Consider the following 25,994-nt stretch of genomic DNA (forward strand, 5'->3'; position numbering starts at 1 on the left):
CTGCATTGTTCGGTCTCATGTCTCTCATCTTTCTCTTGGCAATGTCCTATAGATTCTCTATGGGGTTCAGGTCAGGCGAGTTTGCTGGCCAATCAAGCACAAGAATTGAACCAGGTTTTGGTGCTTTTGGCAGTGTGGGAGGAGCCAAGTCCTGCTGGGAAATGAAGTCAGTGTCCCCATAAAGCTGGTCTGCGGAAGAAAGCATGAAGTGCTCCAAAATCTCCTGGTAGATGGCTGCGTTGACCCTGGACTTAATGAAGCACAGAGGACCAACACCAGCAGATGACATGGCTCCTCAAATCAACACAGACTGTGGAAACTTCACACTGGACTTCAAGCATCTTGCAGTGTGGGCCTCTCCATTCTTCCTCCATACTCGGGGTCCTTGGGCCTCTCCATTCTTCCTCCATACTCGGGGTCCTTGGGCCTCTCCATTCTTCCTCCATACTCGGGGTCCTCGGGCCTCTCCATTCTTCCTCCATACTCGGGGTCCTTGTGCCTCTCCATTCTTCCTCCATACTCGGGGTCCTTGTGCCTCTCCATTCTTCCCCCATACTCGGGGTCCTTGGGCCTCTCCATTCTTCCTCCATACTCGGGGTCCTTGTGCCTCTCCATTCTTCCTCCATACTCGGGGTCCTTGGGCCTCTCCATTCTTCCTCCATACTCGGGGTCCTTGGGCCTCTCCATTCTTCCTCCATACTCGGGGTCCTTGGGCCTCTCCATTCTTCCTCCATACTCGGGGTCCTTGGGCCTCTCCATTCTTCCTCCATTCTTGGGGTCCTTGGTTTCCAAATGAGATGCAAAAGTTGCCCTCATCAGAAAAGAGGACTTTGGACCACTGAGGACAGACCAGGTCTGTTTTTCTTTAGCCCAGGTAAGACGCTTCTGACGTTGTTTGTTGTTCAGGAGCGGCTTGACAAGAGGAATACGACATTTGAAGCCCATGTCCAGGATCCGTCTGTGTGTGGTGGCTCTTGATGCACTGACTCCAGCCCCAGTCCACTCCTTGTGAATGTCCCCAACACTATTGAATGGCCTTTTCCTGACAATCCTCTCCAGGCTGCGGTCATCCCTGCTGCTTGTGCACCTTTTCCTGACAATCCTCTCCGGGCTGCGGTCATCCCTGCTGCTTGTGCACCTTTTTCTTCCACACTTTTCCCTTCCACATAACTTTCTATTAATGTGCTTTGATACAGCACTTTGGGAACATCCAACTTCTTCTGCAATGACCTTTTGAGGCTTTCCCTCCTTATGGAGGGTGTCAGTGATGGTGTCAGGTCAGCAGTCTTTCCCATGATTGTGATTCCTACTGAACCAGACTGAGAGACCATTTAAAGGCTCAGGAACCCTTTGCAGGTGTTATGGCTGAATGAGCTGATTAGAGTGGGACACTTTGAGCCGAGATTATTCCACCTTTTCACAATATTCTCATTTTCTGAGATTGTGGATTTGGGGTTTTCATGAGCTGTCAGCCATAATCATCACAATGATGACAAATCACGGCTGGAACTATCTTGCTTTGCATGGAATGAGTCTCATATATTAGTGTCACCTTTTAAGTTGCTGCACTGAAATCAGTGAATGAATGAATGAATGAATGAATGCACCAGATTCTCATTGTTCCAGTTTCACCTGTAGAAGAGAGGATAGGAGGCTCCAATCTAGAAGAGAAGATAGGAGGCTCCGATACAGAGGAGAGGATAGGAGGCTCTGATACAGAGGAGAGGATAGGAGGCTCCGATATAGAAGAGAGGATATGAGGCTTCAATACAGAGGAGAGGAGACTCCAATCTAGAAGAGAGGATAGGAGGCTCCCATATAGAAGAGAGGATAGGAGGCTCCGATGTAGAAGAGAGTATAGGAGGCTCCGATGTAGAAGAGAGGATAGGAGGCTCCAGTATAGAGGAGAGGGTAGGAGGCTCCGATGTAGAAGAGAGGATAGGAGGCTCCAGTATAGAGGAGAGGGTAGGAGGCTCCAATACAGAGGAGAGGATAGGAGGCTCCCATATAGAAGAGAGGATAGGAGGCTGCGATATAGAAGAGAGGGTAGGAGGCTCCGATATAGAAGAGAGGGTAGGAGGCTCCGATATAGAAGAGAGGATAGGAGGCTCCCATATAGAAGAGAGGATAGGAGGCTGCAATATAGAAGAGAGGATAGGAGGCTGCGATATAGAAGAGAGGATAGGAGGCTGCAATATAGAAGAGAGGATAGGAGGCTGCGATATAGGCAGCGTCCTCCCAGAGTTCCCAGGATAGAGTCTTGCCCATCCTCAATGTCATCCCTGTACGGAGTCCGGCACTTTTATGATTCTTTTGTTCTTTTTGTGACTTAGATTCTCTGCAGCCGGCTAAAGACCGTCCGGAAACGTCTGCGGTTCTTGCAAGGAGACTGGTGATTAGTGCCTTGGGAGTGCGGAGTCCCCAGAGCCGGGCTGAGAGGGAGGCTGAACGTAAGAAGCTGCAGGAAGCCAGAGGTGAGAGGAAGCAATTAGATTGTAGACTCTTCTGTTCTCCACAATTCTGTCTGTAAATGCTGCTGAGTCTGTCAGACGGCATCAAGTGGCACAATCTTCACTCCGCACTTCTCGCCCCGCCGCTGGCTGGAGATGAGCGCCACTTCTCGCCCCGCCGCTGGCTGGAGATGAGCGCCACTTCTCGCCCCGCCGCTGGCTGGAGATGAGCGCCACTTCTCGCCCCGCCGCTGGCTGGAGATGAGCGCCACTTCTCGCCCCGCCGCTGGCTGGAGATGAGCGCCGCTTCTCGTCGGAGCACAATTGTTTTCCATGTCCCGCTAATATAATGGGGGGGGGGGGGTATTTATCATAATTGTATATCATTTGTGCTCCTCTTCATAGGAATACAACCTTTACAACCATTTCATTTTCCATCTTCTATGTCGGCATTTTGTTCTGTTATATATATTTGTCTGCAGCAGGAAATCAGGTTCCTGCAGTCATTTTCATTAAAGTAGAAAATATATACAGAAATAATAATAATGATAATAATAATGATAATAATAATAATAATAATAATGATAATAATGATAATAATGATAATGATAATAATAATGATAATAATAATAATAATGATAATAATGATAATAATGATAATAATAATGATAATAATGATAATAATGATAATAATAATGATAATAATAATGATAATAATGATAATAATGATAATAATAATAATGATAATAATGATAATAATGATAATAATGATAATGATAATAATAATAATGATAATAATAATGATAATAATGATAATAATAATAATGATAATAATGATAATAATAATAATGATAATAATAATGATAATAATAATAATAATGATAATAATGATAATAATGATAATAATAATGATAATAATGATAATAATGATAATAATAATGATAATAATAATGATAATAATGATAATAATGATAATGATAATAATAATAATGATAATAATAATGATAATAATGATAATAATGATAATGATAATAATGATAATAATGATAATAATAATAATGATAATAATAATGATAATAATGATAATAATAATGATAATAATAATGATAATAATGATAATGATAATAATAATGATAATAATAATGATTCCTTTCTACTTTAGCTGTAAAAGTATCCGAATCCTCCCAGCCCTTTCACTGCCAGGTCTGCGTGGTGTACGGACCTACAGTGCTGCTTCTAGCTGGCCAGGTATGTACGCTGTACGGACCTACAGTGCTGCTTCTAGCTGGTCAGGTTTGTACGCTGTACGGACCTACAGTGCTGCTTCTAGCTGGCCAGGTTTGTATGCTGTACGGACCTACAGTGCTGCTTCTAGTTGGTCAGGTTTGTATGCTGTACGGACCTACAGTGCTGCTTCTAGCTGGCCAGGTCTAGGCGGTGTACGGACCTACAGTGCTGCTTCTAGCTGGCCAGGTTTGTATGCTGTACGGACCTACAGTGCTGCTTCTAGCTGGCCAGGTTTGTACGCTGTACGGACCTACAGTGCTGCTTCTAGCTGGTCAGGTTTGTATGCTGTACGGACCTACAGTGCTGCTTCTAGCTGGCCAGGTTTGTATGCTGTACGGACCTACAGTGCTGCTTCTAGCTGGTCAGGTCTAGGCGGTGTACGGACCTACAGTGCTGCTTCTAGCTGGCCAGGTTTGTAGGCTGTACGGACCTACAGTGCTGCTTCTAGCTGGCCAGGTTTGTACGCTGTACGGACCTACAGTGCTGCTTCTAGCTGGCCAGGTTTGTATGCTGTACGGACCTACAGTGCTGCTTCTAGCTGGTCAGGTCTAGGCGGTGTACGGACCTACAGTGCTGCTTCTAGCTGGTCAGGTTTGTAGGCTGTACGGACCTACAGTGCTGCTTCTAGCTGGCCAGGTCTAGGCGGTGTACGGACCTACAGTGCTGCTTCTAGCTGGCCAGGTATGTACGCTGTACGGACCTACAGTGCTGCTTCTAGCTGGCCAGGTTTGTAGGCTGTACGGACCTACAGTGCTGCTTCTAGCTGGCCAGGTATGTACGCTGTACGGACCTACAGTGCTGCTTCTAGCTGGCCAGGTATGTACGCTGTACGGACCTACAGTGCTGCTTCTAGCTGGCCAGGTATGTATGCTGTACGGACCTACGTTCCTCGTGAACACTAAAGTAACCAGAAACTTATCGCAGAATTTCTGCTGAACTGACAGCTGTGATTATACAGAGATATGCAGGAGACAGAGGGGACTATACTGCCATTTTGTGAATGAATAGAGGTCTCTATACAGACTCCTATTCATTCATGTACAGTGCAGCTCAGGGGGCAGAGGAAGGGACTGTCTTCAGTCCCTTTCTTTATCTCAAAAAAGAGATATCAGGTCTGCTTAGACCTCTGATATCTCACTCATCAAACCCCCTTCCTATGAATCGGAGCCCCTCCCTACACATCAAACCCCCTTCCTATGAATCGGAGCCCCTCCCTACACATCAAACCCCCTTCCTATGAATTGGAGCCTTTCCCTGTAGATCAGACCCCCTTCTTATGAATCCAAGCCCCACCCTACACATCAGACCCCCTTCCTATGAATCCAAGCCCCTCCCTGTAGATCAGACCCCCTTCCTATGAATCCAAGCCCCACCCTACACATCAGACCCCCTTCCTATGAATCAGAGCCCCTCCCTACACATCAGACCCCCTTCCTATGAATCAGAGCCCCTCCCTGTAGATCAGACCCCCTTCCTATGAATCCAAGCCCCACCATACACATCAGACCCCCTTCCTATGAATCAGAGCCCCTCTCTACACATCAGACCCCCTTCCTATGAATCAGAGCCCCTCCCTACACATCAGACCCCCTTCCTATGAATTGGAGCCCCTCCCTATAGATCAGACCCCCTTCCTATGAATCCAAGCCCCACCCTACACATCAGACCCCCTTCCTATGAATCCAAGCCCCTCCCTGTAGATCCGACCCCCTTCCTATGAATCCAAGCCCTACCCCACACATCAGACCCCCTTCCTATGAATCAGAGCCCCTCCCTACACATCAGACCCTCTTCCTATGAATCAGAGCCCCTCCCTACACATCAGACCCCCTTCCTATGAATCCAAGCCCCTCCCTGTAGATTTGACCCCCTTCCTATGAATCCAAGCCCTACCCCACACATCAGACCCCCTTCCTATGAATCAGAGCCCCTCCCTACACATCAGACCCTCTTCCTATGAATCAGAGACCCTCCCTACACATCAGACCCCTTCCTATGAATCAGAGCCCCTCCATACACATCAGACCCCCTTCCTATGAATCCAAGCCCTACCCCACACATCAGACCCCCTTCCTATGAATCAGAGCCCCTCCCTACACATCAGAGCCCCTTCCTATGAATCAGAGCCCCTCCCTACACATCAGACCCTCTTCTTATGAATCAGAGCCCCTCCCTACACATCAGACCCCCTTCCTATGAATCAGAGCCCCTCCCTACACATCAGCTTCCCTGCAACATCAGAACTCCCTTATTAACATCAGATCTGATGCTCTTCAGAACATGCAAACTCCAGGCAGGTGGTGCCGTGGTTGGGATTTGAACCAATGACCAGAGTACTGCCAGAGATACCATCTAAGGAAGAGATAAGGCACATGGAGGTGATATATAATCTGCCATCAACATTTGAATGGATGCCAGAAGTAAACAAATCCTGCCGACTTCGGGGCCTTCATGGTTTTCACGAATGTCCAACAGGAAGAATAATACCTGCGGCAGGTAAGCAGAGCTACCGTCACATGCCTGACAAGGGGGTTCCGTGAGGCTCCGAAACGTTGCTGCAACAATGTGAGCGCTGAATAAAACTCACATTGGAGACCCACGGCGTGCTGGTGACTTTCTTCTGACTGTTCTCGGTTCCAGCCAATGGTCACGCAGCATCTGCTTACACACGCAGCCATCTCTAAACACCGGAACGCGTGCGTTGGGATTGTGCGTTTAGGTAAGCAGAGCTACCGTCACATGCCTGACAAGGGGGTTCCGTGAGGCTCCGAAAGGTTGCTGCAACAATGTGAGCGCTGAATAAAACTCACATTGGAGACCCACGGCGTGCTGGTGACTTTCTTCTGACTGTTCTCGGTTCCAGCCGATGGTCACGCAGCATCTGCTTACACACGCAGCCATCTCTAAACACCGGAACGCGCGCGTTGGGATTGTGCGTTTAGGTAAGCAGAGCTGGGACCTCCGAGATGGCAACGCTGGAGACCCCAAGAGTCATTCCAACCCGATCTGCGGTTTAACACTCCGGCATCCACAAAATAATACGAGTCCGAAGTGACGTCAGCGCGGCGTTATCTCGCAGGTTGGATGTTCCAGTAATGACATCATCAGACCTCAGAGAAATTCATCCGCTCAACCCCGGAAACTAGAACTTCTCACTATTAAGGCAACGCAGAGAGCGATGGCGCCCTGAAATCTGTGACCAAAGACGAAGATAATGAAAGAAATCTGTGACAACAGTCTGCCCAATACTCCCCTATGGTCTGCCCGTTGCCTGTTGTACAACCGCCCCCTTACATAGGTACATAGTTAGTCTGGCTGAAAGAAGACAAAAGTCCATCCAGTTCAACCATTAAAAAAAGAAAAAGTTATAATCCGACACCCACAGCTGGGTTATGTATTTTATTAGAAGGAGAAATGATTCCTCTTACAGCCTTTATGGGTTAAAAGCAATCCGTGTAAAAAAAAAAAAAAATCTTCATCCCCCCCCACAAGTAGTACAGTGTCACCATGGTAACACTACTGCTAGGGTGACAGTATGTAAAAAACAAAAAATAATATAAAAAAAATGTAAAAAACAAATGTTTAAAAATTATAATTTTTGGTTATAAACTAATTTGGGTTATTTATTTTTTTTTTTTTACTAAAAAGATAACAGAATAAATTTTGGCCGAGATTTATGATGAAAGATTATTTATTTGCAAAATTTTATAAGAAAAACACTTTTTTTCAAAATTTTGGGCCTTTTTCTTTTACATAGCAAAACAAATATAAATCCCAGCGGTGAATAAATACCACCAAAATAAAGCTTTATCTGTCTCAAAACAATGCTAAAAAATTCCTCTGGGTACAGTGTTGCATGACCGCGCAATTGTCATTCAACGTGTGATAGCGCTGAAAGCTGGAAACTAGCCTGGGCAGGAAGGGGGGGAAAGTGTCTGGACTGGAAGGGGGGGAAAGTGTCCGGACTGGAAGGGGGGGAAAGTGTCCGGACTGGAAGGGGGGGAAAGTGTCCGGACTGGAAGGGGGGGAAAGTGTCCGGACTGGAAGGGGGGGAAAGTGTCCGGACTGGAAGGGGGGGAAAGTGTCCGGACTGGAAGGGGGGGAAAGTGTCCGGACTGGAAGGGGGGGAAAGTGTCCGGACTGGAAGGGGGGGAAAGTGTCCGGACTGGAAGGGGGGGGGAAGTGTCCGGACTGGAAGGGGGGGAAAGTGTCCGGACTGGAAGGGGGGGAAAGTGTCCGGACTGGAAGGGGGGGAAAGTGTCCGGACTGGAAGGGGGGGAAAGTGTCCGGACTGGAAGGGGGGAAAGTGTCCGGACTGGAAGGGGGGGAAAGTGTCCGGACTGGAAGGGGGGGAAAGTGTCCGGACTGGAAGGGGGGGAAAGTGTCCGGACTGGAAGGGGGGGAAAGTGTCTGGACTGGAAGGGGGGGGAAGTGTCCGGACTAGAAGGGGGGGAAAGTGTCCGGACTAGAAGGGGGGGAAAGTGTCCGGACCGGAAGGGGGGGAAGTGTCCGGACCGGAAGGGGGGGGAAGTGTCCGGACCGGAAGGGGGGGGGAAAGTGTCCGGACCGGAAGGGGGGGGGAAAGTGTCCGGACCTGAAGGGGGGGGGAAAGTGTCCGGACCGGAAGGGGGGGTAAAAGTGTCCGGACCGGAAGGGGGGGAAAGTGTCCGGACCGGAAGGGGGGGAAAGTGTCCGGACCGGAAGGGGGGGAAAGTGTCCGGACTGGAAGGGGAGAAAGTGTCCGGACTGGAAGTGGTTAAAGGAATCCCTTGGGGCCCCCCAGGTCACCAGAACCGGTGTCCCCATTGAAAGATTTCCTCTGGGGACAACCCAAAATTTTGGATTTTCTTTTACTTTCACTTTTAATGATGATGGTAAACAGGACGAATAGAGAGGGAGAATCTCACTAACGGGGACTATTAACCTCTTGCCCTCCAGAGGATTCACCCCCTTTCCTGACCAGTCCGTTTTTTTTCGATACTTTAACAATTGCACGGTCATGCAACTCTGCACCCAAATGAAATTTCCGTCTTTTTTTTTCCCTATGGCTATGCAGAGCCATAGAAAGCAGTGTGCAGGAGCTGAGAGGGGAGAGATCTGTGTTGATTACAAACAGGTCTCTCCCCCGTCGGTGATACTCGGAGATCACCGGGTGATGGCGGGGAATCACCGGCCAGGACCTGGTGATTGACAGCCGAGGCCGCGAATGGCGGCGCTGGTAGGGCGCACACACCACTACCCGGAAATGCAAAATCACTTATATATGTGATTTTGCGCAGCCGTGCCACCCTGTAGCAGTATTTCTGCAGTTGGGTTCTAGAACCGTCTACTATATAAAAGCCTCTGATGCCCGAACGTTTTTTGAGAATTATTTTGGTATGCGACGCAGTAAGGAGTCGTTCTTCAGTAAGCCGACACATGGCAGTGCTGAAAAATGTGTGTGACAGGAGTCACTTTGGGTGGGGGGCCCATGGAACACAGCCCCCTTTGGAGAGGTGGGGAGACCCCTGTCTCAGCTCCCCATATCCCTCTTATGTGTAAGTCACCCTGTGCCTGTTAGGGGTACAGGGTGATCTGTCCTAGTATTGGTGTGGGGGGATGTTCATTGTTTACTGCCATGTGGTCTCATTGTTCTGTTGTGTGTCTTGCTTGGGAGCAAACTATTATGGGATGTATGTGTTTGTGTATTGGCTTGGTGGGGGGTGTCTCCAGCAGCCCTCCCTCCTGATGGGACTGTCTGTTGGTGTGTTTATTGTTGCTAAGTATAGATTGCCCCGCCCTGTGTCATTATACAGGGAGGGGGGATTTGTCCCCTGAGTGTATAAAAAGGCAGTTCGAGTTTCAAATAAAGAGTTCCATGTTTATACAGACTGGTGTCGTCTAGTCTTGTGTGGTCAGTGGTGGGGTCTGTGGTCGGTGATCGGACAGGGAAGCGGGAGTCTAACAGAAGTACCGTAGTGCAGTCGGGGTCCGGTTCCGTTACAATGTGGTCAGCCTCGGGGCAATGGGTTGAAGCTCCCGGCCAATGCTGAAGAGTGAAGAGAACCTGTCATGAGAATAGCAGCCCATACACCCCTCTATGTTCCGGGGATGCCGTCCTGTATGTCCGCCATGCTGGGGCTGGGATTGGTGTCAGAAGAAGTCATTACAACCGGCCGCTCAGCTACTGGGAGTGATTGCACTTTGCCGATTCCCCTTCCAATAAACCCGTGCGTTCAGTATGAAGGTGAACTCCGGACTGTGATGGTGTTGTGTGTAATCGGAGGCGCGGCACGCTTTCTGCTCTGCCCGGGCTTCGCTCTGCCGCTGCGATGAACTTGTCACCGCGATGGTGACTCGTGCCGACAAGCTGTGAATCCTCGGCGGGATCCGCTCTTGTGAGCCATCGTAAAGGAAATACGGCTCTCCGGTGAATTGATCTCGGATGCAGCCTGTTTGTTGATTCATATTTAGTGAGGAAGAACAAAGCCGTTGTCATGTCTAACAGATGTTCCGGCTAATGTTCCTCCCCGTGATTACATGCATCTGGTGCTGTATTGTCCTGAGAGTGTCCTCCTGAAAAGGTGAACGAACACTGTACACCCTTCTCTCCCTAAAATGAAAAGGTGAACTAACATTGTACACCCTTCACACCCCAACATGAAAAGGTGAACGAACACTGTACACCCTTCCCACCCCAACATGAAAAGGTGAACTAACATTGTACACCCTTCCCACCCCAAAATGAAAAGGTGAACGAACACTGTACACCCTTCCCTCCCCAAAATGAAAAGGTGAACGAACACTGTACACCCTTCCCACCCCAAAATGAAAAGGTGAACGAACACTGTACACCCTTCCCACCCCAAAATGAAAAGGTGAACGAACACTGTACACCCTTCCCACCCCAAAATGAAAAGGTGAACGAACACTGTACACCCTTCACACCCCAGAATGAAAAGGTGAACGAACACTGTACACCCTTCCCACCCCAAAATTAAAAGGTGAACAAACACTGTACACCCTTCCCTCCCCAACATGAAAAGGTGAAGGAACATTGTACACCCTTCCCTCCCCAACATGAAAAGGTGAACTAACATTGTACACCCTTCCCACCCCAGAATGAAAAAGTGAACTAACATTGTACACCCTTCCCACCCCCAAGGAAATACTGCAGACCCTGATGTAAAGGGGAACTCTGATGTAAGGTGGTCTCTGGTCACCAAAGCCACCCCCCCTTACATCAGAGTCCACAGGGTTCCCTCTTACTTCTGAGTTCCCATTTACATCAGGGTCTGCAGAGGCCCCCTTGCACTGTGGGGTGCTAGTGTGAAAGGGGCCTAATTCATCATGGGCAACAGCCAGGGCATTGCATTGGGCAAGGCACACATTTCGCTGTGTATTTCTTTTACTGACTGTACCTTTTCTGAGACTTCTCTGCAGACTTGATGAAAGGAGGATCCCTCAGTTAATGAAAGGAGGATCCCTCAGTTAATGAAAGGAGGATCCCTCAGTTAATGAAAGGAGGATCCCTCAGTTAATGAAAGGAGGATCCCTCAGTTAATGAAAGGAGGATCCCTCAGTTAATGAAAGGAGGATCCCTCAGTTAATGAAAGGAGGATCCCTCGCTTGACGAAAGGAGGATCCCTCGCTTGATGAAAGGAGGATCCCTCGCTTGATGAAAGGAGGATCCCTCGCTTGATGAAAGGAGGATCCCTCGCTTGAGGAAAGGAGGATCCCTCGCTTGATGAAAGGAGGATCCCTCGCTTGATGAAAGGAGGATCCCTCGCTTGAGGAAAGGAGGATCCCTCGCTTGACGAAAGGAGGATCCCTCGTTTGACGAAAGGAGGATCCCTCGTTTGACGAAAGGAGGATCCCTCGTTTGACGAAAGGAGGATCCCTCGCTTGACGAAAGGAGATCCCTCGCTTGACGAAAGGAGGATCCCTCGCTAGACGAAAGGAGGATCCCTCGCTTGACCAAAGGAGATCCCTCGCTTGACCAAAGGAGGATCCCTCGCTTGACCAAAGGAGATCCCTCGCTTGACGAAAGGAGGATCCCTCGCTTGACGAAAGGAGGATCCCTCGCTTGACGAAAGGAGGATCCCTCGCTTGACGAAAGGAGATCCCTCGCTTGACGAAAGGAGGATCCCTCGCTTGACGAAAGGAGGATCCCTCGCTTGACGAAAGGAGGATCCCTCGCTTGACGAAAGAAGGATCCCTCACTCGGTGTACTTCTGTGTCTTCACTTCACGCTGACATCTGCCCGCTGCACTGATGATGTGATGGTTGCCACATGCCACCTTCCAACCTGCCACTGATTCCCTCTCATCCCGAGGCCGCCCTTCCCTCAGCACTTCAGTATGAGTGATATCACTCTGCCAGCAAGGAATGTGAGCTGGAACTACACTCACCGACCACTTTATTAGGTACAGCTGTTCAACTGCTAATCAGCCAATCACATGGCAGCATTTAGGCATCTAGATGTGGTGCAGATGACTTGCTGAATTTCAAACCGAGCATCAGAATGGGGAAGAAAGTGGATTTAAATGAATTTGAACATGGCATGGTTGTTGGTGCCAGGCGGGCTGGTCTGAGGATTTCAAAAACTGCTGATCTAATGGGATTTTCCCGCACAACCATCTCTGGGGTTTACAGAGAATGGTCCGAAAAAGAGAAAATATCCAGTGAGCGGCATTTGTGTGGAGGAAAATGCCTTGTTGAGGTCAGAGGAGAATGGGCAGACTGGTTGGAGATGATAGAAAGGTAACAGTAACTCCAATAACCACTCGTTACATCCAAGGTATGCAGAATACCATCTCTGAATGCACAACACGCCCAACCTTGAAGCAGATGGGCTACAGCAGCAGAAGACCACACCGGGTGCCACTCCTGTCAGCTACAATTTGCACAGGATCACTGAAATTGGACAATAGAAGATTAGAAAAACGTTGCCGGGTCTGATGAGTCTGGATTTCAGCTGCAACATTCAGATGGTGGGGTCAGAATTCGGCATAAATAACATGAAAGCATGGATCCATCCTGCCTTGTATCAATGGTTCAGGCTGGTGGTGTCATGGTGTGGGGGATCCATCCTGCCTTGTATCAATGGTTCAGGCTGGTGGTGGTGGTGTCATGGTGTGGTGGATCCAGCCTGCCTAGTATCAATGGTTCAGGCTGGTGGTGGTGGTGTCATGGTGTGGGGGATCCATCCTGCCTTGTATCAATGGTTCAGGCTGGTGGTGTCATGGTGTGGGGGATCCATCCGGCCTTGTATCAATGGTTCAGGCTGGTGGTGTCATGGTGTGGGGGATCCATCCTGCCTTGTATCAGTGGTTCAGGCTGGTGGTGGTGGTGTCATGGTGTGGGGGATCCATCCTGCCTTGTATCAATGGTTCAGGCTGGTGGTGTCATGGTGTGGGGGATCCATCCTGCCTTGTATCAATGGTTCAGGCTGGTGGTGTCATGGTGTGGGGGATCCATCCTGCCTTGTATCAGTGGTTCAGGCTGGTGGTGGTGTCATGGTGTGGGGGATCCATCCTGCCTTGTATCAGTGGTTCAGGCTGGTGGTGGTGTCATGGTGTGGTGGATCCATCCTGCCTTGTAACAACGGTTCAGGCTGGTGGTGGTGGTGTCATGGTGTGGGGGCGATTTTCTTGGCACACTTTGGGCCCCTTAGTACCAATGGAGCATTGTTTAAACACCACGGCCCCCCTGAGTATTGTTGCTGACCATGTCCATCCCTCTATGACTCCAGTGTCCCCATCTTCTGATGGCTCCTGCCAGCAGGATAATGCTCCATGTCACAAAGCTCCAATCATCTACAACTGGTTTCTGGAACATGACAATGAGGTCACTGGACTCCAATGGCCTCCACAGTCACCAGATCTCCATCCAATAGAACCTTTGGGATGTGATGGAACAAGAGATTCCCATCATGGATGTGCAGCCGACAAATCTGCAGCAACTGCGTGACACCATCATGTCAATATGGAGCAACATCTCTGAGGAACGTTTCCAACACCTTGTTGGATCTATGCCACCAAGAATGAAGGCAAAAGGGGGTCCAACCCGGGACTAGCAAGATGGACCTACAGTTGTGTTCAAAATACTAGCCGTCAGACATCACTAACCGGATCAATCACTGTTTTTGGTGGAAATGATATCTCTACATGGCAGATAATTTCCTAGCAGGTGTAGTAGAGTCATAGAAATCCAACAGACCCGACAGTCATGACATGCATGCTGCTGATTCTGTGTCATTGAATCACTCATTGAAAGGGGCGTGTTCACAATAATAGCCGTGTGGAGTTCGATTAGTGACGTCATTCATTCTTTGATAAACAGGTGGCAATTATTGCCCTTATTTAAGGAAGGAAGGCAGCAAATGTTGGACATGCTGGTTACAGTGTATTTCTCTCTGAAATTCTGAGGAAAATGGGTCGTTCCAGACATTGTTCAGAAGAACAGCGTACCTTGATTAAAAAGTTGATTGGAGGGGAAAACATATAAAGAAGTGCAGAAAATGATCGGCTGCTCAGCTAAAATGATGGCAAATGCTTTAAAATGGCAACCAAAACCTGAAAGACGCGGAAGAAAGCGAAAAACTACCATTGGAATGGATAGAAAAATAGCCAAAATGGGGCGGACTCAGCCAACAATCAGCTCCAGGAAGATGAAAGAAGGTGTGACGTTCCCTGTGAGGACTCAGCCAACAATCAGCTCCAGGAAGATGAAAGAAGGTGTGACGTTCCCTGTGAGGACTGTTACAATTAGAAGACGCCGATGTGAAGCCAAGCTATCTGCAAGAAGTCCCCGCAAAGTCCCACTGTTGGGAAAAAGACGTGCTGACACTGTTGGGAAAAAGACGTGTGCTGAAGAGGTTACAATCTGCCAAAGAGCACATTGACCGGCCTAAAGAGAAATGGGGCAACATTTTGTGGACTGATGGAAGTAAGATTGTTCTTTTTGGGTCTAGTGGGCGGAGACAGTTTGTCAGACGACCCCCAAACACTGAATTCAAGCCACAGTACACTGTGAAGACCGTGAAGCATGGTGGTGCAAGCATCATGATATGGGGATGTTTCTCATACTACGGTGTTGGGCCTATTTATCGCATACCAGGGATCATGGATCAGTTTGAATCCATCAGAATACTTGAAGAGGTCATGCTGCCTTATGCTGAAGAGGAAATGCCCTTGAAATGGGTGTTCCAACAAGACAACGACCCCAAACACACCAGTAAACCTGCAACATCTTGGTTCCAGAACTGCAGCTAGAGAAAAAATAAAATGAATAACCCTAAAAGGTAAAATAATCGGCTTTTGCTGAAATCCTCCCTTCAATGCAGAGATTTCCTGTGCAGCATTTTTTTTTTTGTTGCCCCTAGATGTCCTCAGTCTGGTAGCCAGCTTCAGTCATCCCACCTTCCTTTATCCCATGTCATCATAGACCTGCCCACAACCTGTGACTGGACAGTGAAAGGAGAATCAGCTCAGTGATTAGCTCATCGCTCTGTCACTCTGCTCTCTCTCCTATCAGAATGCTTCTTGTCAGCACATGAATGGATTGGTTCCTTGTTCTGCTTCTTCCTCTCAAACTCCAGCACAGTCAGGTACTTAGTGATACTAAAGGATCTTCTTTTATTTTTTTAAATAACAATCATGTCACACTTACCTGCTCTGTCATGGTTTTGCACAGAGCAGCTGTCAGCTGTGGTCCCCTCCGGCTCTTCTGGCTCCTCCCCCCGATCAGTGCCCCCATAGCAAGCGGCATGCTATGGGGGCACTGGTGCTCATGCTCCCGAGCCTCTCTCTTATGTAAGACACGCCTCGTCCCCAACGTTCTTAAAGACTGTAGTTGGCATTTCACACAGGTAGGACTGGGGTCTCCCATTCTCTAAGTACCCCCCGGAACATTTTGTAAATACCGGCTGATCCTATTAGTAGAACCATTGGACAGGAACTTCCTTTGATTGGGTGACGACGCTTTTCTTCTGCAGTGAAATCATCACCGCTGTCACCCTTGCTGCTTTTGTAGCTGTTTAGATGTTGGCACCATAGTCCTATCGTTGAAGTGCCAAGCCTAGCTCCGCCCACAGCCTCTAAAGTGGAACTGAACTGTCAATCAGCATTTTCTATTTGTAATCTTTATACTGCTAGTATTAGTGAATAGAAGGAAGGAAGATTACATTTATTTGTTAAATAAATATAGCACAATATACCTCCCAGGAGACTTCATGAGAGGGGGGGCTTTCTCAGTTAAGTACACCCTCCTGCCTGCATGCCTGAGCCAACGGCAGATGGATTCCAGAAAGTAAATGCTACATGATTTAACTGCCATTACTTAAGATGGCCACAACTAGAAATACTAAGGGGGTGTTTTTCAAAGTGATTTGTCAGCAAAGTAAAGCATGGAGACATGGATGGATGGAGACATGGATATATAGATGGATGGATGGCTGGATAGATACATACATGGATGGATGGATAGATAGATGGATGGCTGGATGGATGGAGACATGAATGGATGGCTGGCTGAATAGAGACATGGATGGATGGCTGGATAGATACATACATGGATGGATGATAGATAGATGGATGGCTGGATGGAAACATGGATGGCTGGCTGAATAGAGACATGGATGGATGGAGACATGGATGGTTGTATAGAGACATGGATGGATGGAGATATGGATGGCTGGCTGGATGGAGACATGGATGGATGGATAGATAGATGGATGGCTGGATGGAGACATGGATGGTTGTATGGAGACATGGATGGATAGAGATATGGATGGCTGGCTGGATGGATAGATAGATGGATGGCTGGATGGAGACATGGATGGGTGGATGGATGGCTGGCTGGCTGGATGGAGACATGGATGGATGGCTGGCTGAATAGAGACATGGATGGTTGTATAGAGACATGGATGGATAGAGATATGGATGGCTGGCTGGATGGAGACATGGATGGTTGTATAGAGACATGGATGGATGGATGGATGGATGGATGGATGGATGGATGGCTGGCTGAATAGAGACATGGAAGGATGGAGACATGGATGGTTGTTTGGAGACATGGATGGATAGAGATATGGATGGATGGCTGGATGGAGACATGGATGGTTGTATAGAGACATGGAAGGATAGTTGAATGGAGACATGGATGACTGGATGGGTGGAGACATGGATGGCTGGCTGAATAGAGACATGTGGTTGGATGGAGACATGGAAGGATGGATAGTTGGATGGAGACACGGATGGGTGGAGACATGGATAGATGGGTGGAGACACGGATAGATGGGTGGAGACATGGATAGATGGGTGGAGACATGGATAGATGGGTGGAGACATGGATAGATGGGTGGAGACACGGATGGGTGGAGACATGGATAGATGGGTGGAGACATGGTTGTATGGAGGAGATTGCTTTGAATATTTGAAATGAATTCAGTGGCATTTTTGGTCTGCGGGGCTCAGATACAGTTTGGTTCCACTTTAAGCTGACGAGTTATAAAGGATTTTAAAATGCTGGAAATTTTGGCCTATCGAGTTTTTTGACATTTACTCAAAACAATCTCCACTTTTAAATTGTACAAAATTATAATGTGTTTGTTCGCTAAAATTAAACTGAACGAATCCTTTCCTGAAAATATACGTTTGGTAAACAATTGTGTGGCTGAAAAAAGACAAAAGTCCATCCAGTTCAACTACTAAAAAAAAAAAAAAAAGTTATAATCCTCCACCCACAGTTGATCCAGAGGAAGGCAAAAAACCCAGCAAAGCACGATCCAATCTCCTCCTGCAGGGGAAACATTCCTTCCTGACCCCCCGAGAGGCAATCGGATATTCCCTGGATCAATATTCGGATATTCCTGGGATCAATAATCGGATATTCCCTGGATCAATAATCGGATATTCCCGGGATCAATAATCAGATATTCCCTGGATCAATATTCGGATATTCCCTGGATCAATAATCGGATATTCCCGGGATCAATAATTGGATATTCCCGGGATCACCTTTCCCTATAAATGTTCTATCCAGTTATATTCTGTGTATCCAAGAAAGAATCCAGGACTTTCCTACAGCAATCCACTGAGCTGGCCACACCCAACTCTGGAGGGAGTCTATTCCACATTCTCAGCTCTTACTGTGAAGAAACCTTTCCGTGTTTGGAGATGACATTTCTTCTCCTCCAGATGTAAAGAGCGCCCCCTTGTCCTCTGGGATGACCTCAGGGGGAATAACTACACCGAGTTCACTATATGAACCTCTGAGTTCTTGTCTCTGCCTATAAAGAGCTGACTCCTCGGGATGGGGGGGATCGCAGGCACTTTTAGCATTTTCCAGATATATTTATTAATGTGCTTCTCTAGGTAGAGATGCAACTTTAGACCCCCCCCCCCCCCCCCCCCCCCCCCGCAGGCTGTCCTTTCCACTGCTACTGTTTCTACATACTTACGGAGGTGATAATGAAGATTACCAGAAGAGGGAAATATTATCAGCAACACAGAGACCAGTTATCAGTTAATTGGTGAATTACAAGAGAGTACTTGAGATCCTTCAGTGGAAGAAGCTGCAGTCAATGGTTCGGAGTGCAGGGCTGTGTACTAACTTGGTGTTCAGGAAATAAATACAATCCTGAGAGTCGGGCAGTCGCTGCGGAGAAGTCACAACGTAAACGTTTTATCTGTTACCCAGAAATATGATCGTGGAACCTCCTCTGTACAGTCCATAAATGAGGATTACGAAGGCTCCGCATATCGTTTACATTCCATGTGACGTCTGTGCTGCAGCATGTGCTGGGGTGGAGGAACCTGACTGTCCTGCACAGAGTCCTGACCTCAACCCCATAGAACACCTTTGGGATGATTTAGAGCGGAGACTGCGAGCCAGGCCTCCTCCCCCGACATCAGTGCCTCCTCCCCCGACATCAGTGCCCCTCCCCCGACATCAGTGCCTGACCTGACAAATGTGCTTCTGGAAGAATGGTCCAACCTTCCCATAGACACCCTCCTAAACCTTGTGGACGGCCTTCCCAGAAGAGTTGAAGCTGTTATAGCTGCAAAGGGCGGGGCCAACTCAATATTGAACCCTACGGACTAAGACTGGTGGACCATTAAAGGTCATGTGTGTGGGAAGGGCGGGGCCAACTCAATATTGAACCATATGGACTAAGACTGGGAGGCCATTAAAGGTCATGTGCGTGGAAAGAATGGGGCCAACTCAATATTGAACCCTACGGACTAAGACTGGGGGGCCATTAAAGGTCATGTGCGTGGAAAGGGCGGGGCCAACTCAATATTGAACCCTACGGACTAAGACTGGGGGGCCATTACAGGTCATGTGCGTGGAAAGAATGGGGCCAACTCAATATTGAACCCTACGGACTAAGACTGGGGGGCCATTAAAGGTCATGTGCGTGGAAAGGCGGGCCAACTCAATATTGAACCCTACGGATTTAAGACTGGGGGGCAATTAAAGGTCGTGTGTGGAAAGGGCGGGGCCAACCCAATATTGAACCCTACGGACTAAGACTGGAAGGCCATTAAAGGTAATGTGTGTGGAAAGGGCGGGGCCAACCCAATATTGAACCCTACGGACTAAGACTGGGAGGCCATTAAAGGTCATGTGCGGGTAAAGGCCGCCGCCCAATACTTTTGGCAATATAGTGTATATGCTCTGCGCTGCAGCTAAATGTTGGGCCTGTGACAGGACCTGGATCTGAACCCGGAGCCTCTGCTGTGTCTGGCAGTAACTCTTCTTGCTGAGCCACCTGAGATGTTGGACAGCATCTTATCTGATCATTTAGAAAACTTTGCATTGTCTCTTGTTTCTAGTGATCCTTGAACTCTTTGCTCCTTCCATGAACTTCCTGATTTAAAGCGGAGCTCCAGGCTCCCCCTCCCCCCAAAAAAATTAAAATACAAATACTGTATCTGCTGACTTTTACTTTAAGGGCACCTACCTGTCCAGGGACCGGCAATGTCCTTCTCTGAGCTGAGTCTTCAGTTGTCTTCGGGTGCAGGTGCTGGAATCTTCAATAAGGGAAACTGGCAACAAAGCCTTTCGGCTTCACAGTCGGTTTCCTACTGGGCATGTGCGAAGTGCGCTGCCCTTTGTGAATCGTTCCGCAGACTTCTGGGACCTGTGAAGTGTGCCAGAAGGCTGTAGGGGAAGGAGGGGGGGCTGATCTCCTCCAGCTCAGATCGCCGCGGCGCATCTGACCGGAAGTAGGAGCAGCTACTTGTCAAAACCAAGTACCCCATCCCCCCAATAATGTGGCAGTGGAGTGGGGGAGGATGTAAACAAGTAGAACGTCTCCTCTTGGGTGAAGTTTGGCTTTAAGCCATCTCTGTACTTTTTGGTTGCCGGATTATTGTGCTCTCTCCAATATCTTGCACCTTTCACTCCTGCCGCCATCCGTATTTTCTCTAACTTACCGACCTTTGGCTTCTGCTTGATCCCAACCTGCTATATCTGCTACTGGACCCCGGCTTGCTCATCTACCGGTGGGGCAATCCTGAGGACCACGACCTGGTACTATCACAGAGCAAAACCTATCCCCACCATCAGGAGCTCTGGTCAATACCGATTAGTGCTTAGACCCCGCCCCTCAGGTAAGCCCATTCACCGGGGTGACCCGCTCATGTATGTAACCTGTTGGTCAGTGGGTCGCTTCTCGGCCTTTTGGCTAAGATCAAGTGTAGTATCTGTTCTTATCAGTGTCCAGTGGGGGTGCTCCCGACCATTCTAGCTTTGCGGGGATGGTTGTTGTATAGTACCCTCACTGGTATGATGGGGGTCTGGATGGCTATTACGGGGGGAACAGAAACCGGGGAGCGCCATGATTCGTTCTGGGGCCACGGGAGTAATTCTCCTTTGGAACGTCTGAAGGACCCAGTACCTCCTGATTTGGACGATCTACCTTGGTCTGGCCAGGGGCTGGGGACGCAAAAAGTCCGCAAACTCAGTGCCCCCTGGGGAAGACGCTCTCAGGGGTGTCACTAGTAACACTTGGGTGTGGGACCCCACGGTGTGAAAATGACACATGGCCACTGTTTTTTCACCTCTTTTTGCACAGCGCCCTAAGGACCAGGTCTTTTGGCTAAGTCCGGGGCAATTTTTGCTACAGGCCTCAGGGCCTGGTCTGTGCACTATTTGGCACGGTACCACTTTTTTATTTTCTATTTATTTAATTTATTCACCTCCCACGTTTGTCACTTTTTGCTTTCGCTTATGTGTGTGTTTTTCACGGATGGAGGGTGTGGGTCCTCAGGCCTCTCCTGAAGTCTAGGGGGAGGATGTGTGGCCTTTTGGTTCCTTCCTCCCCTGATCCCTAGGGGGTTTTCTCTTCGGGAGAACCCCCTCGCCTAGTACTGGGTGTCCGGCTTCGGCTGGGCATAAGGAACGGTGGTCCACCAGGCCTTTTGGCCAGGAGGACCAAATGGGAACCTTGTCCCTGTCAGGAGCTTCGTGCCCCGGGGGATCAGGTGAACGGTCCAACCCCTTCGGGGGTAGGACAAACACACCCCTAAGTGCACTTTTTCGTGTGGTGTTCGCACTTGCACATTTTTTGTGATCACTTACGGGTTTTTCGTTGTAGTTTGCACCTTTGCGGACTTTAAAATAAAAAAAAAAAAAAAAGTTGGTCAGTGGGAGCCTCTCTGCTGCTATAGCTGCTGGTCTCCGAGCCTGACCCTTGTCTGTGACCGGCTGCAGCAGTTTGTGATCTCCAGTGATTACATGAGTGCACCGCACCATAACAGTCAATGATTTCATGAAGGATCAGAAGTAAATCAAAAGGTATGTGTTGTAGATCCCTTCCTTGGCAAGGTGACTATGAAGAGCTCCAAGATACGCTCCTTCCTTACCCCAGACACCACTAAACTACTCGTTCACTCCCTGATTATCTCACGCCTTGACTACTGCAACTCCCTCCTCACCGGCCTACCCCAGTGCAAACTCACCCCGCTTCAGACCATCCTGAACTCAGCTGCCAGACTCATCCACCTCACCAGCCGCTCCACCTCTGCCACCCCCCTCTGCCTCTCCCTCCACTGGCTCCCCATTGCCCAACGCATTAAATTCAAACTGCTCACTCTGACCTATAAAGCCATTCACAACACTGCCCCTAACTACCTCACCGACCTGATTCCCAGATACCACCCTACCCGTACCCTTCGCTCTTCACAGGACCTCCTTCTATCTTGCTCCCTGGTCTCCTCCTCCCACGCACGACTGCAAGACTTCTCCAGGTCCTCCCCCATCCTCTGGAACTCACTACCCCAACCCATCAGACTGTCACCTTCCCTCCTCACCTTCAGGCGCTCCCTGAAAACCCACCTCTTCAGGGAAGCCTACCCCACCCTCACCTAACAGCCGCTGCCCTTCCCTCCTCCTACCACTCCATCCCCCACAGCCATTTCCTCCTGTACCTCTACCCCCTCCCTCCTAGATTGTAAGCTCGAAAGAGTAGGGCCCTCTTACCCCTTGTGTGCTGTTTGATGTTACTGTACTGTTTCATGTATTGTCCCCCCTCTATTGTACAGCGCTGAGCAAACCCTTTGGCGCTATATAAACTCGATAAATAAATAAATAATAAATAAAGAGCTGTTATTTGTACTTTTTGTGATGAACTTCCCAATACGCCCAATCTATCTCAAAAATTCAATAAACCCACATATTCCAAAAGGTGATGATCCAATCTAAACAAAAATAATAATAAACCCCCCTCCAATATATAATCCAAAATCATCAAATATAGCAATCAAAATAATAAAATAACATAAGAAAAATAAAAATATATATAAGTGTCCAAATCTCCAAAAATAATAATAATAATAATAATAATAATAAGTGTCCCAATCTCCAAAAAGATATATAATAGATAAATAAATGTCCAAAAATTCCAAAAAAAGTTCTTTATGTGTTCAGTGAAGCAAAACGATTCCCCAAAAATGCCTTGTTATCCTCAAAATAAAAGAAAAATATCATAGTGTAATATCCTCAAACAAAGACATATATAAATGCTTCACACTGTGCAAAACTCAAATCACATCAAAAATAGTGAAAAATCAATAAATCAAAATAAACGTGAGAAATCGTGATCACTCCAATCTCAGGTGAATAGTGATACTAGGTACCAATATCCTATATACTCCAGCCAAAGTAGATGCTAAATACCATTACCCTCTTATGATATATTCAGGCATATACTGTTAGATAGGAAAGGCATTTCTCCATCACTCTTATCCCGGGGTATTCCTCATATGGACAAAGAGAAGGCTCAATCAGGCAGATTACATAAAAAGATATAAATTTTATTCCACACTTACGTGTAAAAACACTTTATCCAGCTCTCTGTACTGCACATTTCAATTCTGGTTGAAAAAACGATTGTTTCCAACCGACAAAATGGCCGCGGCGACACTTCCGGTTAGCGTGCGTGCGTGATGACGTCACTCCCCTAACGCGTTTCATCACTTCCGGACTTCATCTGAACAGTACAGAGAGCTGGATAACGTGTTTTTACATGTAAGTGTGGAATAAAATTTATATCTTTTTATGTAATCTGCCTGATTGAGCCTTCTCTTTGTCCATATGAGGAATACCCCGGGATAAGAGTGATGGAGAAATGCCTTTCCTATCTAACAGTATATGCCTGAATATATCATAAGAGGGTAATGGTATTTAGCATCTACTTTGGCTGGAGTATTAAGGATATTGGTACCTAGTATCACTCTTCACCTGAGATTGGAGTGATCACGATTTCTCACGTTTATTTTGATTTATTGATTTTTCACTATTTTTGATGTGATTTGAGTTTTGCACAGTGTGAAGCATTTATATATGTCTTTGTTTGAGGATATTACACTATGATATTTTTCTTTTATTTTGAGGATAACAAGGCATTTTTGGGGAATCGTTTTGCTTCACTGAACACATAAAGAACTTTTTTTGGAATTTTTGGACATTTATTTATCTATTATATATCTTTTTGGAGATTGGGACACTTATTATTATTAATATTATTTTTGGAGATTTGGACACTTATATATATTTTTATTTTTCTTATGTTATTTTATTATTTTGATTGCTACATTTGATGATTTTGGATTATATATTGGAGGGGGGTTTATTATTATTTTTGTTTAGATTGGATCATCACCTTTTGGAATATGTGGGTTTATTGAATTTTTGAGATAGATTGGGCGTATTGGGAAGTTCATCACAAAAAGTACAAATAATAGTTTATTCACTTCCTAGGGAGGAAGTAGTGTTTTGTGGCTGTATAGGAGCTTTTTGATTGATTTATGAAGAGCTGTGTTTCCATTGGCCTGGACCTTAGATTTTGGATAGAACAGGTGATTTTTGCATGTATAAATGGCTCGATTTCACAAGGGCCCTTACATCGGATGACCTTCCAGGAATGGACGGTTTTATCTCTTTGGTAGCAAATCGCAGTAAAAATTGGATTGCATTTAATTTGTGATTATTTTTGTTTTCAGCGCGGCGGCATCTAGAAGCCAAACAGCGTGAAGATGCCTGGGAAGGGAAGTGAGGGCCCCGCTCTCGGATCCACAGCATCTCGGAAATCGGACATTGGCTTTTAAAACTTTTTACTTTTCAGAAGATCATTTTTCTTGTAAAATAAATGTTTTTTGTCTTTTTGTATTTGAATGAACATTGCAAGTTTGTAAGATGTAAAATTTTAACAATAGACTCAACTCTTCGGGGGTTTGTTCTGTGGACTCTGTTTTTCATTTTGCTTCATGCCAAAGCCTTACAATCGAAAGGTTCTGTTCAATATCGTAATGTAAAAGGTCAACACGTCTAAAATGTATATTTCAGTAGGTTAAAGCTGAACTCCGGGGATAAAAAAAAACTTTTTACCCTTGCAGTGCTTCCCCACCCCCACCGCAAGGGGTATTTGCTCATTTTGCCTAGGGCTTGATGAATAAAGTGACTTACCTTACTCCGCGCTCCCCCGCCAGTCGGTGCTCTCCTCCTCTGACGCTCCAGAATGGGGGCGGGCCCTCAGCGTCATACTGTGCAGGACCACGTGTAATGCATTGCATGGGATGACATCAGAGAGCTGCGATTGGCTGAGACTTGAGGGGAACGGTCATCAAAGAGGCGGATGACTGCGGGAGTGAGGAGGAATGAGGTAAGTAAATCACAATATGTTTTTCTTTGTCCCCTATGCAAGACATGCAGGTAAAGTGTTCAATGAGCTGACGCTGTACACCCTCCCAATCCCCCCCCCTGTACTTACCACCATGGATGCTGAGCAGTCAGTGTCCAGGAAACCAATGTAGCCTTCTGGGGATTTGAAATCCCCGCTCTTCTCTGTGACGTGCTTCTGGGATGGATCAAAGCCATTCTGATTGGTCAACGGCACAGAGCATCACTCAGATCCAGCCCCCGCTGTACTTCCATGGATGCTGAGCTGTCGGTGCCCAGGAGAACAATGCAGCCTTCTGAGGATTTGAAATCCCCAATTTTCTCTGTGAAGTACTTCAGGGATGGATCAAAGCCATTCTGATTGGTCAACGGCACAGAGCATCACTCAGATCCAGCCCCCGCTGTACTTCCATGGATGCTGAGCTGTTAGTGCCCAGGAGAACAATGCAGCCTTCTGGGGATTTGAAATCCCTGCTCTTCTCTGTGAAGTGCTTTGGGGATGGATCAAAGCCATTCTGATTGGTCAGCAGGAGCACAGAGCATCACTCAGCTCCAGCCCCCGCAGTACTTCCATGGATGCTGAGCCGTCAGTGCCCAAGCAATCTACATAGTCGTCTGGGGATTTGAAAGCTTCGCTCCTCCCCCTCCTCTCTTTGAAGTGCTTCAGGGATGGATCAGAGCTATTCTGATTGGTCAGCGGCACAGAGCATCACTCAGATCCAGCCCCCGAGTACTTTCAAGGATGCTGAGCCGTCAGTGCCCAAGCAATCTACATAGTCATCTGGGGATTTGAAATCTCTACTCCTCCCCCTCTTCTCTTTGAAGTGCTTCAGGGACAGAGCAAAGCCATTCTGATTGGTCAGCGGCAGCACAGAGCATCAATCTGATCCATCCCAGAAACACTACACAGAGGAGTAGGGTGGGCACCAGCTGCATGGGCACTGACCGCTCATCATCCGTGGGGGTGGGGGGGGGCAGTGTTAGTTTTACCTTCTCGTTTATTCCGAAGCGGTGAACTTCCACTTGAACCCTTGCAGTGGGGAGGGAGGGGGGGCACGCCGAGGGTTAACATTTTATTTCCCTGTCTAG

General features: G+C 47.6%; 1 protein-coding gene and 1 pseudogene across 1 annotated transcript in view; both read left to right on the top strand.

Moving 5' to 3' along the window:
* The window catches only part of LOC149436322 (uncharacterized), a 64,656-nt gene extending 40,198 nt beyond the window's left edge, over positions 1–24,458 (top strand). Inside the window, exons 5-6 of the mRNA XM_089661727.1 lie at positions 2,334–2,474; positions 24,230–24,458. Of these exons, the coding sequence (XP_089517853.1) occupies positions 2,334–2,474; positions 24,230–24,282 (194 nt within the window). The 3' untranslated portion in view covers positions 24,283–24,458. The remainder of the gene's footprint in view (positions 1–2,333; positions 2,475–24,229) is intronic.
* On the top strand, positions 20,393–20,552 carry LOC149436323 (U2 spliceosomal RNA; annotated as a pseudogene).
* Positions 24,459–25,994: the final 1,536 nt, after the last annotated feature.

The sequence above is a fragment of the Staurois parvus genome, unplaced genomic scaffold (assembly GCF_062004578.1).
Source record: "Staurois parvus isolate SC_StPar_1 unplaced genomic scaffold, SC_StPar_1.0 ptg001379l, whole genome shotgun sequence".
Classification (NCBI taxonomy): Eukaryota; Metazoa; Chordata; class Amphibia; order Anura; family Ranidae; genus Staurois; species Staurois parvus.